Genomic DNA, 14,584 nt, shown 5'->3' with positions numbered 1-14,584 from the left:
ACTAAGGAGGTTGTCAGGAATGGAATATCTTAGTAATAAATTATTGAGAAAACAGGAACGATCTGAGTCTTTGGATAGCATTGAATTAAAGGCCAGTTGGCTAAAAGAGTCAGTACTAGTGGTATTCTGTTTCCCCTCCCCGCACCAGAGCTTCCTTGCCATTCAGATCCCTCTCAAATGAGGTGTGCTCAGACAGGGATTGCTGGGCAGCAGTGGCACGGGATGAGATTCCCCAACTCACTGTCCTTGTTCATCAAGCTCAGCCTGTTCTTGGACTTCCGGTTTATGGCGACACGATAGCGGACGTTTCTCCCAGACCTCCTGGGGAAGTGATCCGCGCGCCAGCAGTTTGGAGGGGGGCCGACTGGTCGCCACCCCCCAGGAGCCTTTGTGAAAGGCTCCTAGCCATGGGGCTTCGAAGAGTAGCCTCTTCGCCAGCGCGTTGCTGGGGAATTGAGGTGCTCCTCTGCCTTGAAGGTCCTGCTGCGTCCACAATGGAACCAAAGCCGCTGACCAGGACAAGCGTTGGAGATCGAGTGCAAAAACGTACCTTGAGCGAGGTCTTCAGACCATCAATGAACTGTGAGTCGAGTTAAGCCGAAATGCCGGGAATTTAAAAGAAAGCCCCCCCTGGGAATGGTGAGACGAGCGAGCGGGGGAGGGCCCCCCCATACGCATAAAGAGAAAAGCAATTTGCCAAAGGGGAGCAGAAATAAAAGCATTGAAATCTTTTACCCCTGGGAACGGCGAGACGAGCGAGCGGGGGAGGGCCCCCTCCCATACGCACAAAGAGAAAAGTGATTTGCCAAGGGGAACAGAAATAAAAGCATTGAAACCTGTTTTAAGAGATTATCTAGAGCGCCTGTAAGCATTTTGGTGAATTTCAAAGACTTTAGCAAGTTCTTTAAAAAGTAAACAATTGAAAACATGGCAGGTAAAAAGATGGAGAAGACAGACTAGCAAAAGTGAAACCACTGGGGAGCATGAGCCCATGGCCGGAAGATACCACTGAGTTTTCTAAACTGCTAGCTGACTCTTTGCGCCCTCTACTGGACCAGATGACGAACATCAATCAACAACTGACAGCATTATACCAGAACTTTGCAGCTCAGCAGCTCCAACTGACTGAGATTACAAAGAAAAAACAGAGCAAACAGCTGAGAAAGTGAAGGAAATGGATGCCAACTCCCAAAAGGTTAAAAAAAAAAGGTCCAAATGCTGGAAAAGAAGCAAGCTTCAAATGAATATCAACTTTTGCAGCTACAAATGAAAAAAGCTAATCTAGTCCTCCGGTTCCAAGGGGTCCCTGAAGAAAAAGGAGAGAATCTAAAACAACTGTTGAGTCATGCGCTAGCCCCAGTTACAGATTTAAACATGGAATATCTTGCAAGCAAAATGGATGTGGTTTATAGAACCTATTCCATTTATATCAAGAAAAATAATCTGCCTGGAGAGATAACAGTTAGATTCTCAAAGAGATATGTGAGGGATCAAATCCTGAAAGCAACTACATGAACGCCCTTAAAAATTGGAGGCAATATTATCAGGATTTTAAAAGATATTCCCTTTGAAATAAGAAAGAAGAGGAAGAAGTATAAAGACTTGATTTCATTTTTACAAACAAACAGCATTCCTTACAGATGGTTGATCCCCGAATGTGTCATTTTCAAACTGCAGGATAAAAAAAGAAAAGATTGACTCTGTTTCTAAAGTGCGAGAATTCCTGAGACTGCAACTGGGATAGTCTGGTGAGGACGGCAAGGAAGAAGAAGACAGCAAGCCTAGTGATGAAATGGATTCTGTTACTTCCAATGAGAGGACTCTGTCTGCAAAAAGGGGGCAGCAGCCCCTAAACGAGAATATCAATTAAGGATTTGAAAAGATAAAACAAAACGAAGGTTGAAGAACTCTGAATGGTGTCTTAAAGCTTTTTTATTGTTCATTATGCTCTTAGGATTTTCTTTAAACAGTTAAAAATGGTTTTAAAGATAAATAATACAGCGTGATCGACTATGTTCAATGTAATCATAGCATTTTAGACTAACACTGACAAGCTGTTGTAATGATCTCCTATACTTGGGGTTTTAGTTTGGTTTTCTTTTCTTTCTCCCATAGATGTAGTTTTCCCCTCCCTTTTTTCTGTTGTAGTTTATAGAAAAATGCAATAAAAAATCCCCTCCGAAGGCTTAAAAAAAAAAGCTCAGCCTGTTTTCATATTATCATGCTTTTATTTTATATTTATTTATTGGCAGGAAGACATCAGCAAGCGAAACACATGTGTTCGACTGGAGCTCTCTCACAGGGGTGATTACGCAGGTTTCCTACTGCAAGGCAAGTTGCAGAAGAAACTGCCAGGTCTTGCTGGGCGATTGGCTTGACTTGTTCAGACCTGTATAAATCATTCGGGCAAACCCTTGAGGTTTGATTTAAGAACCTTCCTTCCTACCACAAGACACCTCACCCCATCTGTTTTGCTGACAGTACATATTTTCTACCAGCTCAAGCTAATCTTCTGAACAAAAGGGAGCCAGCGTTGTACAGTTGTTAGTGTGTCAGACTAGGGTGTGGGAGACACAGATCCAAATCTCCACTCTTCCATGGAAGCTTGCTGGGTTACCTTGGCCAGTCTCTCAAAGGGCTATTGTGAGGATAAAAAAGAGGAGGGGAGAACAATACTGGAAGTTCCTTTGGGTCCCCTTTGGAGAGAAATTCAGGGTATGAATATTTAAATTAATGTATATAAAGCCTGGACTTACATCCTCCCTCTCCAGAGGCCTTAAATGGGTATAAACAGCCTTTTCCACTAATGTCACTCAAGCTTCAGATGAGGTAGCTGCCTCTGTCAAGAGATTGATCCCTTCCCCCCTTTGCTTGGAATATATGGCAGCAGAATGTGTGAAGCTCATAAAACACGAGTTGGAGGAGCCCTTTATGATCAAATCACAGAAATGCTTGTAGGGCCAGTTCCAGGTTTGGGGAGGCCCTAGGAAGAGAGTGCTCAGGAGCCCCCCCCATGCCCGCTAGTTGACCCTCTTTGCCTACTAACCCATGTGCCCCCCACTTGCCTGTGTGTACTTCTTGTGCCCACTCACAAGCTCTCACACCACCTGCAGTCATAGCTTCCCACACTGCCTGCAGGCCCTTTCCCTGACAGTACTGGGTGCAGCTAGGAGTGCAACTGCCATGGCCTCTAGGAACGCTGATGCTTTTTGTACTATCCACGTGCCCTTCTCTAGCAGCACTAGATGGCACATGCAGCATAGATGACAAAGCACTCACAAGAAGGCAGTGGAAGGGTGTAAGTGCTGGTATCAAAAGAGATGCATGAGTAGGGAGTCAGCAGTAGTGGGCTCCACCAGAAGTCACAGGCCCTGGCAGCTGTTCCACCTCAGGTTATGCTGAAGCTGGCCCTGAATATTTGATGCAGTTTTTCCTAGAAGTGGTAGAAGCCTGGAGTTCCTGCCAATCTCCCACTAAACCCCTCATCCCCCAGAAGATCCAAGGTGGGGGGGGGGGGGTAACCATCAAATCGCAGCCAACATATGCTGACCCCATAGGATTTTCAAAGCAAGAGACATTCAGGTAGTTCGCCATTTTCTGCCTCTGCATAGCAACCCTGGAATACCTTGGTGATCTCTCATCGAAGGACCAGGGCTGACTCTGCTTAGCTTTCGAGAGCTGACAAGATTGGGCTGACAAGACTGGTCAGGTTGAACCTTCTAAATCCATTTGAAATCAGTGGGCTAACATCGGTGTTCCTGTGTCAGGCCCTGACCTGGAGAGCCCAGGATACCCCAGTCTCATCAGCTCTTGGATACTAAGTAGGGTCAGGCCTGGCTAGTACTTGGTTGGTAGATAGTTGCTTTGCAGAGGTAGGCAGTTTGCAAACCACCTCTGAACCTCTCTTACCTAGAAAACACTACAGGGTCAATGTAAGTTGGCTGTGTTAAAAATGATTTGCTGTGTGAGGTCATGGACCTCAATAAATTATATTCATTCAAGTTGGCTGTTACTTGACAGCGTAGGAAAAACTCTGTGTTTAGATCGCACCATCATACATGAGAGTTGCAAAAAGAAGAATCCAAATGTGGGTAGTGAAAAATTACAATCTTGCCATGAAACTTGCAGTTCAGCAACTGTTTCAGACTGCTTTGTGACAAAAGTCAAGCTGGTATGAGATATTGCCTGAGTAACATAACTTCAAATTTGGAAAAATCTTGAACATATATAAGGTTCTGGTTGCACATTGGCAAGCCCCTTTCTCTTTCTTCTGAACCTGTGTTTCTCATGTTCAGAAACTTGAGGGAAACAAATCATTATGAGGGAAACGAATTATAGTAATTATTATTATTATTATTTTGAAAGAAATTTCCTGATAGCCTGTAAGTACCCAGGAATTTTCTTTTGGCCAACAGCCACCATGAGGCATGATCAGGAATACAGCAATACCTGATTCTTTGCTGTCATGCGATATAGGTAACAGCAAGCTGACTCTTGCATTTTAGGCCATGTAACGAGATTTTCTCTCCAAGAGACCTTTTTTCTTCTTCCCATTTTTGTAAAATGTCTTCTGATTTCTCATCACAGGCAGCTTAGAGGCTTGGCTGGAGATCTATCGCTTGCCCAAGGATTCCTGGCAGAAGGAGGCAGAGCATGTCCAAACAAGTGCCCTCACAGCTCCAGTTCTGAATTCAGTTCCAGCATCTTTCAGGGACAGAAAGCTCAGCACAGCAACTGTGGTGCAAAATATACATGTGTGTGTGTTCTTTTGTATTCCATGGAGATGCATTTTCCTCCAGTTCATCCTCTGTCTCATTTCCTCTTGCACATACATTGTTGCGGCACAGAGCTGGCGTTTAAGCTGGGAGACATCATGTTTCCCAAGGCTGCCCTAAATAACTTTCTAATTGTTGGGACATCATGAAGGTTCCCAGAAAGCATTTCCCCCCCAGAGCAGATCAGATTTGCAAGCCTGAGCCCAAAGCTTTTCTTCCCTGGTGCTCTGTTCTGCAAACACAACCACCCGATCTGCGATGTACAGACCTGGCTTTTTTTCTTGAAGGTTCATTGTCATGCTTCCTACATATAATTGTCCTGCAGGACTCATTTTAAAGGCTTTTAGGTGAGCCAGAGGCTTGATCACCGGCAGGCAGAGGGAAGTTAAGGTTGAGCAACATGGAAAATTAGAGACTGTTTCCCAACCCAATGGTCAGACTTTGGGGCCTGGTTGTCATAAGCACTGCAAGCCAGGGTTTGGTTGGGCCCAGCCAGCGACAGCATGGCCCAGGAGGCAGTGGGTGTCAGACTGCTGCCTCCTGCACTAGTACCTGCTTGGAATTAGCTGAGCACCTGCAGGGCCAGTGGTGCAGCTTGCTGGGGCTCAGCTTGAACCCGGCCACTGATTCATGGGTCTGGGAGGCAAGGGGCACAGCCTACAGCTGTCGCAAATGATGTCACAGGGTGAGGGAGGAGAGGAGGGAATGCAGCAGCCCCTTCCTCTGTTCTCCTTCTCCTGCCCCTGGAATGAGGGGACCCAAGTGCTGCTTCTTCCAGGTCAGGAGTTTGAGCCTCATGACCCACCTGCAAGAGAGTCACAATCCAGTTTGGGGTCACAGCTCATAGTTTGAGACCTGCTGATGAGTCATACGCCCACATTTGTCATGATACAATCTAGCTACATGCTGTGATGGTTCAATTTTTTTCAAGTACATTAGAATGGCTTGAGAGCAGGCCTCTACAACTGACCCACCAAACCTAGCCCACTGATTGTGACTTCCAGGAGGTCGACAAACCCTGTGTTATTGCAGTCCCAGGCAAGGAAGTAAAATTGTACATTGGAGGCATACCATACACAACAAATGGATTGCTGTCCAGTTTGGTGGATCACAAGCTGCACAGGCTTACTCAAGACATTCTCAATAGAGGTGGCAATGTCTTTTGGCGAGCCAGCATGGTATAGTGGTTAGAGTATTGGACTAGGATCTGGGAGACCCTGTTCCAAATCTCCACTCAGCTTGCTGGGACACCTTGGGCCAGTCACACACTCTCAGCCCCACCTACTTCACAGGGTGGTTGTTGGGAGGATAAAATGGAGGAGGGGAGAAAAGCAGGAGGTGGATAAATATAATATTTTATTGGACAACCTTATTCACAGAATCATAGAATTGGAAAGGGCCATACAGACCATCTAGTCCAACCCTGTGCTCAGGTTCATCCAAACACTGCTTGAAGAGTGCTACCAAGGGAGAGCTCACCACCTCCCTGGGCAGCTGATTCAACTGCTGAACTACTCTTAATGTGATTTCCCCCCCTAATATCCACCCTTTATCTTTCTCCCTGTAATTTAAATCTATTATTGTAAGTCTTCTGTCAACAGGAACAGCTCCCTGCCCTCCTCTGAAATGAGATCCTTTCAAATTATTAAAGTGACTGTGCATGCAAACAAAAGCTTAAAGGTGCCACTGGACTCAGACTTTGCTCATATTTAGCTTACAGTCCACTCGTACCCCAAGATCTTGTTAACATCGCTACCCCGAAGTATGTCCCCCATCCAGTATGCTTGTTTCTCATTTTTGTTACCCAGATGCACTTATCCTTGTTAAATTGCATCTTATTCGCATCTGCCCGTTTTCCAGTGTTTGCTACTCCTCCCAATTTGGTGCCATCTGCAAATATGCCTCCCTATCTATTGGTCTATCACATTTTTTCCCCTGTTCTGCCTCCAAGGGGTTCAGGATGATGCTCTAGGGCAGCGGTCCCCAACCTTTTTGGTATGGTGACTCACAAGTCCAAATTTACTTGTTGTGGTGACCAGCTTACAAAAAAGAGCATGCACAAATCAATAAAACTGCAAAAGCCTACAACCCACTTAGGGGAACACTGCTGTAGGGTACACCCTCAATACACTGGCAATGCTGACTGGGCCACTACATTATCCTTAGAATGCAAGCCTGGACACATCCCACACTCTCCTCAGTACTGATGAACAAGATCTCTTTTCGTGAAGGTTGTTTAACCTGATTAAAACACCTGGGTTTCCCAGAAGGGGAAGCCACTGTGCTAAATTGAAGAGCTGTACAAAGCTTGCATGTTAATGTCAGTGTGGGAACAAAAAGGCTGTAGGGATTGTTCAAGAGAGCTCTTTTCATATGCATATTCCTTCTTTCTTGCAAGTAAGTATAGTGAAGTAGGTGAGACAGCACCAAGTTCTTCCTTAGTTCATTCTTCTTGTGAGGATACCATCCTCACTGAGATGGGTGGGCTCCTTGGAAAAAGTGGTTGAATAGACCCTGCTCTGATGACATTGATGAAATGGTTCCAAAATAGGGCTACATATTCTTCTTGGATGGAGGGAATGCAGCATGGTGTAGTCAGATCTTGGAAGCTAAGCATGGTCAGTACTTGGATGGAAGTCCACCAAGGAAGACTGCAGAGAAAGGCAATGGGAAACGAGCTCTGCTTCTCATTTGCCTTGAAAGCCCCTTGGTAGAGTTGCCATAAGTTGGTTGTGACTTGATGGCACTTACCTTTGTATTTCTGTACCAGGTCTCTGTGTTTTCTTCCTCTCCTAATGAAAACAGGAATTAAAGTGTCTGGACGTGAAGTAACTTCATGGAAATACAGTCTTAAATAGAAACTGGGTACTGGGTTCACTTTGTATATAGGCAAAAATGTAGTTTGTGGATACTAATTGTTGCCTTCCTTGATTTCTGTAGCAAAGGAGTGTGGATTTCCGGAGCTTGGATATCCCAGGAGAAAGTACAGGAGAACAGGTAATCACACCCAAATTTTAGCTGCTTACAGCAACTGGAAACTCTAGAGCCTGAATCAACAACTAATTTTGCCAAAAATAGGCCAAGGCCCATTCACATCCACCAGTGGAGTCTTTCTGCCTGTAACTAAAGGTGCCACAACCTTTTTGCTTCTTGGGTAGCAACTACGGAGTGGGGGGGGAGGGGAGGTAGCACTCATCATCCCTTACAGGACCAGATCTAGTTGTCAGTCCCTCATTTGTTTGTTCTTTAATTTTTTTATGTATTTACATCATTTATAGTCTGCCTTTCTCACTTGGACTCACAGTGAATTGCACTGAGTGAATCAATATAATTGACAGGATAGGACAGGGGTGTCAAAGCAGCCCGGGGGCCAGATCAGGCCACCAGAGGGCTTCTATCAGGCCCACAAGGGGCTGTCTGTCTCCTGCTTCTTCCTCCAGTTCTGCTGCTTGCTTTCTCAGACACTCTCAGTGGCTCAGGAGAGATAGATAGGCAAGCTTCTGCTCCCTGCACTGGGCTGAGGCTCCTCCCCCTCCCAGATCTCATGTTCAATCCCTGGCCATGAAGGGTTTCATGTAGTTGGTGCTTAGAAGGACCATTATCTTCCTGAGACTCTTATATGGCTACTGCCCATCAAAAAAACAACAACACCTCTAACAGAAATGAAGCAATGATCTGACTCAGAATAAGGCAGCATTGTGTATGTTTTCTTGGCTCTGGAAATCCTTCTGGGTCATATAGGGCAGCTAAGATCAAACCAAGGACCCTGGAAATATAATTGCATAGAATTACTCTCTCCTCCATTTCAGGATTTGCAACAGCTTCTAAACCGAGAATGTAAACTGAGTCCCCCTGCTCTCTTGATGAAGGTCAGATCTCCCAAGCTACCTACAGGTTATAACTCTCTTTGACCTTTCCTGTTACCTAATGTTTCCATTTCAGTAATGATGACAGTGTTTTGTTTGGTCAGGTGGTGTTCATCATGTTTGGTGTTAATATTCGCTTCAAAGTGCTGGTTCTTACCTTTAAAGCCCTTTATGGCCAGGGTCCAGCCTACCTGAGGGACCGCCTTTCTCCATATGTTTCCCCAAGGACACTATGGTCGGGGGGTCGTCATCTCCTGGAAATCCAGGCCCCAAGGATATTAAATTTGCGGTGACCAGAGCCAGGGCATTTTCGGTGGCGGCTCCTACCTGGTGGAAGGAGCTACCGGAGGAGATCCGGGCCCTGCGGGATCTTTCTCAGTTCCGCAGGGCCTGCAAGACGGAGCTCTTCCGCCAGGCCTTTGAGTAGAAGCCACCACCACTAGTACTCCACCATTGTCACCTACGCACCATCGCACCATCACCACGACTATCTGGCCCCTTTGGGGGTGCGAGGTGCCCCTGGCAGGAAAGGGATGATAGATTTCGGGAAAGTTACTGTTGGGTTTAAGATCTACCCCATCTTGTGACAAATGGAGCACTGTGATTTTGTTACTGTATTTTACTGTCTTATATTATGTGCTTTTATTGTTTTAATCTTGGCACTTTGTGCCCTTGTTAGCCGCCCTGAGCCTTCGGGATAGGGTGGGATACAAATTTAAAGATAAATAAATAAATATTTCAGCTGATCTACAGACACACACACACACACTCATTCATGCACACAAACACATATTAGGAAGTCTATAAACTGTCCCACAGCAGGAGGAGAGATCTGACTGCTAACACCACCCCTGCTGGAGATGGAGCAGGAGGAGGACTGGCAGGGCAGGGGATCCTGGGGGGACATGGAGAGCCTATGACAAGTTCCCCCAGCAGCCTGTCAATGCGCTCCTGTCCCTTACCCATTGAAAAGTACGCAAACGGAGAGTGATTTCAGCAAAGCGTACTTTATTCTATCCGGAACAAGACAACTTTGGCTGGCTCGCAGGCCAGCTTATATCCCCCGAGAAACCGCCACCCAAAACACACCCCTACTTCCCTATAGGTTATTTACAGTGGCCGAGAGTCCCATAGGCTCTTGGCCGGGAACCTAGCCCCCTGATTGGAGCGGGCTAGGATCCGCATAGTCCATTGTCTCTTGAAGCGAAGCTCGACGTTTGTCTCTGGACTTGTCTGGACTGGATACATTACACCCATGTTTCTCACAATAGCAAACAGCCTCTCCAGGTGCCTAGCAGCCACCATTACAGATGCTGCCAGCCCCTCTATAAAGTACTGAGACTGAGGCATAGCGTAGTGATTTCAGCTCATACTTTACTTAGGAAGAAGAGAAACTGGAGATACAGTAGCTGGCCAGAGACCAACCCCAGCACACACCCACACCTGTGATTGGATTATTTACAGTGTTATTGCAACCATAGGTTCCCTTGAGAATCCAGACGAGCTGATCTGCTGGTTCTAGGATCCTCTCCTTCCATTGTCTAAGGATGCGAAGCTAGGTCAGTTCACATGGCCACGTGTAAGGGTGACCGCATGTGCGGTCGCCATTAGAACACAACACCATCCATTGCTGGCCCCTGGAAAAGGCTTCTGGCCACTCACAGCAGTTCTCCAGCTGCTCCCACTCAATCACCGCCCACATGGATGGTGGTGGGAATAGGCTGTGCTGGGCATGGGGCCAGATTCCCCACCATCGTCTGCCCCACCGGCGGCCACAGTACCTGACTCAGAAGGATGTGCCTTGCCCCTGCCATCCCTAACCTCCCCAGTGTCCTTCAGCCCAGCACTGCTGACATCTGACAATGTTGAATCTGCCAGCTGCATTGCATCACCCTCAGCTGCTGGCCTTGGGGACCCTAAAATGCCAAATGTCCGCAGGACCACGGCCACCACCGTTCATCTTGTGGGGGTCAGGGTGCACAGGTGGTCCATTATATCTGCTGCGACCATCAGGGAAAAGGTTCTGGGGGAGGGGAAGAGAGCAAACAGTCAGGCTGAGTGGCTATTCATGTGCTTACACCTCCACATCTCTAGCCCCCCTCAGAGGCACCTTACCTCTCTCTGCCCCTGCCACAGGAGCCTGGTCTCTGTGGTCCTCCTCCTTGCTGCTCAGCTCCATCTCCTCCTCCTGGCTTGAATATATGGGCATGAGCCCCCCCTTGTACAAGATCCCTGGAGTGTCAAAGGGGATCCCCTAGCTGCAGGGATGGGGGCATAACAATGGCAGAGTCCTACTTCTTGGGGGCTGGGGTACAGCACTGGCCAGTACTGGACCTGCTGCCCCCCTCAGTGACCTCCAAGGATGGTCCTTTGATGGCATCCCTACTCTGAGAGTTACCTGCGGGGGGAAGGGTAGGAGTCAGGACATGCAATGGTGTGGGGAGGCTGTGGGTGGTAGGAGCAGGGCTCCTTCCAGGGGCCAGGTGGCTGCAGGGCTTGTAACACTCACCACATAGTACCTTGATGCCACAGGGTGCACTACTACGGGGGTATCACCAACTACATGACGGCCTCCATTTCTGGCAGACCCTCCTCCACCACCACTCATAAGGGATACCCTTGGCCGTGAGGGTTCGGACGTGCTTCTGAGCTGGGCCAAAGGAATCATTCCAGCATTTCAGGGTGGACATCTCTATCCGGGTGGCATGTCCAGGGGCAGATACTTGCTCTGCCACCGTGCAGCAGAAGGCACAGTGGCGGGAGGTGGCAAAGCTGGTCCTGGCAGTGTCAATGGCAGTGCTCCCAGCCTTCACCACCAGTGCCTTCTGAGCCTCAGTCCAGTTTGGCTGCGGTGGCCATTGCTACTTCCAGATATCGTTGCAGCCATGCCACCCACAGACTGGGGAATGAGGGGGCAGGATGGGATACCACTGAAAAACTCAGATCTCCTGGTACATCCCCACACCCCAGTGCCCTCACAGTGGGCATCAGCCAGCAGATGGAGGCCGCGTGCACTACAGGGTGACCGACAGGGAGAGGGGGTAGGTAAAGGGGGGAGCTTAAGCCACTAGTCACCGGGGGAGAAATGGGGCCCATACTGATTCACCATATTGATTGCAGCACCCTCCTTTCATAGGGCTTGCCCATCCATCCCTGGGATGGTATCCCCTCCTGTCTCTGCTGCCTTTGCTAGGCATGCATCACATCCACTTATTGCCAGCACTCTATGTCTGGGTGGCACAGTGACAGTGGAGAAGGCACTGCACCTGTCATTACCAGACAGACATCAGCACCTTGAGGATGTTGGACATCATCTGCCTGGACTGTTTCCACCCAGACAGAGCAGCTGCCAGACTCCTGCAGCAATCAGTTCCCAACAGCTTTCGTTCAAAGAAGTAAAGTTTATTGAGACATTGAGAGTATGCAGTTATTAACACTTTCGGTGTTAGAACTAGCCTAAAGCGCACAAAGCAAGCAGATGTACATTATTCAAGAGGGTCCCCTGATGGCTCAGGTCCAATCAGAGGCCAGGTAGAACCCTACCAAAGTAATGGGCAATTATTCTCAGGAGAAAAGAACACCACACACTCAAGGTCGAAGGCTTTGGTTACATAGATAAAGTAAGACTGGGAATACAGCAGAAATGAAAGTTAAAATTCCAGAGTCCCCCCTCACATTCATGGCAGCTAGAACAGCCAGAGGCCTAGCTAACATACTGCCCCCCCCCCAAGATCTCACTCACCAGGTTTACTTGGATACATTTTGTGAAATGCACGTACAAGTTAAGGGGTCAAAGTCTTTCCACCTGATTAAGTAATAAAGGTGTCCACGCTTAAGTCTTGAATCCAATATCTGTGCCAATTCGTGATGTGGCTCACTACCCCTCATCAGAGGAGAAGGGGCTGGGGGTCGAGGTCTCCACTTGTTTGGTCCCAGATCCCGCTTCAGGAGGCTGAAATGGAAAACAGGGTGCACATCTTTAAGAGACTTAGGCAGTTCAAGTTCAACAGTCACATCATTGATTTTGCGCAAAACGTTAAAGGGAGGAGAGCGCCTTGTCAGCTGCATCAGGGGATTCTGGGATTATGTGGAATTGCTGAGCACTCAGGATGGTGGGGCTTTCCCCTCTCTTGAGTGACAAGGCAGGTGGACAGCTTTGCCCCCTTCCCCTGACAACTGTCCTGTGCTGGCTCCCACACACCCAGACCCCTTTGTGTAGGGGGACGATGGGTGGATTGGGGGTTCCTGTGGGGTTGGGAATGGGAGGCACCATTGAAGAGGTTTGGGGATAAGGTGCCTTGCTTACCTTTCAGTGCATGGCTGGCCCTTTAGTTCCTGGTAGAGGAGATGGGGGCGCCTGTTTGGGGTGAATGCTGGGAGAGGTCAGCCACAAAGTGTAGACTTTGCTCTCCCTGTTGTACGTTCCTGCCAAGTGTTCACCCAAAGGTGCTAAGTGCCTTCACTGTGGTTTTCCTGCCACTAAGGTGCATTGGCAGAGAGCTGTGCCACACACCCTTCCTCATGAGTTGTATAGCAACCTGCTGCAAGCATTTGTAGGGGGGGCGTGATTGGGTGCTCAGGAGGGGGTGTGGCTGGTGCGAAGGAGGGGGCTGATAGAGTGCACCTTTAATTTGTATCCTGAGTGATTAAGGTTTGTGTGGGCATGGACAGAGCGGGGGCGGGGGGATTCGTTCAATAAAATTTATTTCACCATGAGCTTTCATGAGTCAGAGCTTATTTATTCCATCTGAAGAAGTGCCATCAATCTCAAGAGAGCTCATGCCAAAATAAATGTTTGTCTTTAAGGTGCTGTTTCATTATTTTTTTAACACAGCCTTGCATGTCTTTAAACTCAGGATGTGCTTTTAAGAATCCTTATGAAGCTTTAATGAAGAGTGACGATGGTACCGTCACCCCCCCCCCCCCCAGTTCTTTTCTCCTGCTTAATTAAAATGGACAAGGTCTCTCTCCCTCCATCCCCTTTGCGCACAAGCCTGTGCCATTGCATGGTTGTTCTGCAAGCAGTTCCAGTACCAATGGATTTGGCTTGCTTCCACCATCCTCTCATGCATTTAAATAGTTTGTTTAAGCTGCTTTCCCCTTTTAAAAAAGGCACCTGATGGGGAGGAGTGTGCTCACAACAGTCTTTATAAAAATATATACACAATATTTAAAAATGTGCACCACTATAAAACATTAAAAAACAGCACTTCGATGGCTAAGGCTAGCCCGATCTCATCAGATCTAGGAAGCTAAGCAGGATAAGAGACCACCAAGGAAGTCCAGTGTCCCTACACAGAGTCAGGAAATGGTAAACCACCTCTGTTTGTTTATTGCCTTGAAAACCCCATGAGAGGTCACTGTAAGGCAGCTGTGACTAGACAGCACTTTACACACAAAAAACAGCATAAAAGATGAGTGAATAGCAACAGGTAGTACAGTATCTGAATATACTCTCTGCAGGTAATATTCCAGCTACAGGAGAGTCAGCATAGTGTAATGGTTAGAGTGTCAGACCCAGGTTCAAGTCCCCACTGTGCTATGGCAGCTTGCTAGGTAGCCTTGGCCTGTCTCTGAGCTTCACCCACCTCACCATGTTGTTGTAAGAATAAAAAGGAGATGGGAGAAAATAATAACCACTCTAAATTTTTTGGAGGAAGGGTGAGATTTTAAAAAATGTACTGAATCTCTCCCTTATATATAATTGAGTAAGACGCAGGGTCACACAGCGGAGAGAAAATGCACACCAACTGTGTTTGGAGGCTTGCACTGTCCGTCAGAAGCTTCCCCAGCTTCCATTGACCGTGTTGCCTATGTCTCACCTCAGAACACTCCCCCCTCCCCTCGCCCAACTAGCCAGGGCTGGAGGGAATCAGTGGAAGGCCGCCGCCGGCAGCTCAACACCACCCGAAGCAGCCGGATTCCTCCCCCCTTTATCGCATG

General features: G+C 47.7%; 1 protein-coding gene and 1 long non-coding RNA gene across 2 annotated transcripts in view; one reads left to right on the top strand and one right to left on the bottom strand.

The window, feature by feature from the left end:
• The window catches only part of WDR93 (WD repeat domain 93), an 88,697-nt gene that overhangs the window by 23,776 nt on the left and 50,337 nt on the right, over nt 1-14,584 (top strand). The window contains exons 7-8 of the mRNA XM_015419243.1: nt 2,253-2,335; nt 4,592-4,756. Coding sequence (XP_015274729.1) covers nt 2,253-2,335; nt 4,592-4,756 — 248 coding nt within the window. The remainder of the gene's footprint in view (nt 1-2,252; nt 2,336-4,591; nt 4,757-14,584) is intronic.
• LOC107117192 lies at nt 10,607-13,109 on the bottom strand. Its single transcript, XR_001482730.1, has 3 exons — nt 12,948-13,109; nt 12,384-12,593; nt 10,607-10,664 (listed from the first exon to the last, which is right to left on the bottom strand). It is a non-coding gene; the product is annotated as an uncharacterized LOC107117192 (long non-coding RNA).

This window comes from Gekko japonicus, unplaced genomic scaffold (genome assembly GCF_001447785.1).
Source record: "Gekko japonicus isolate JY-2015 unplaced genomic scaffold, Gekko_japonicus_V1.1 scaffold111, whole genome shotgun sequence".
Taxonomy (NCBI): domain Eukaryota; kingdom Metazoa; phylum Chordata; class Lepidosauria; order Squamata; family Gekkonidae; genus Gekko; species Gekko japonicus.
Note: the sequence above shows the minus strand (reverse complement) of the source record. Positions and strands in the feature narration are given on the sequence as shown.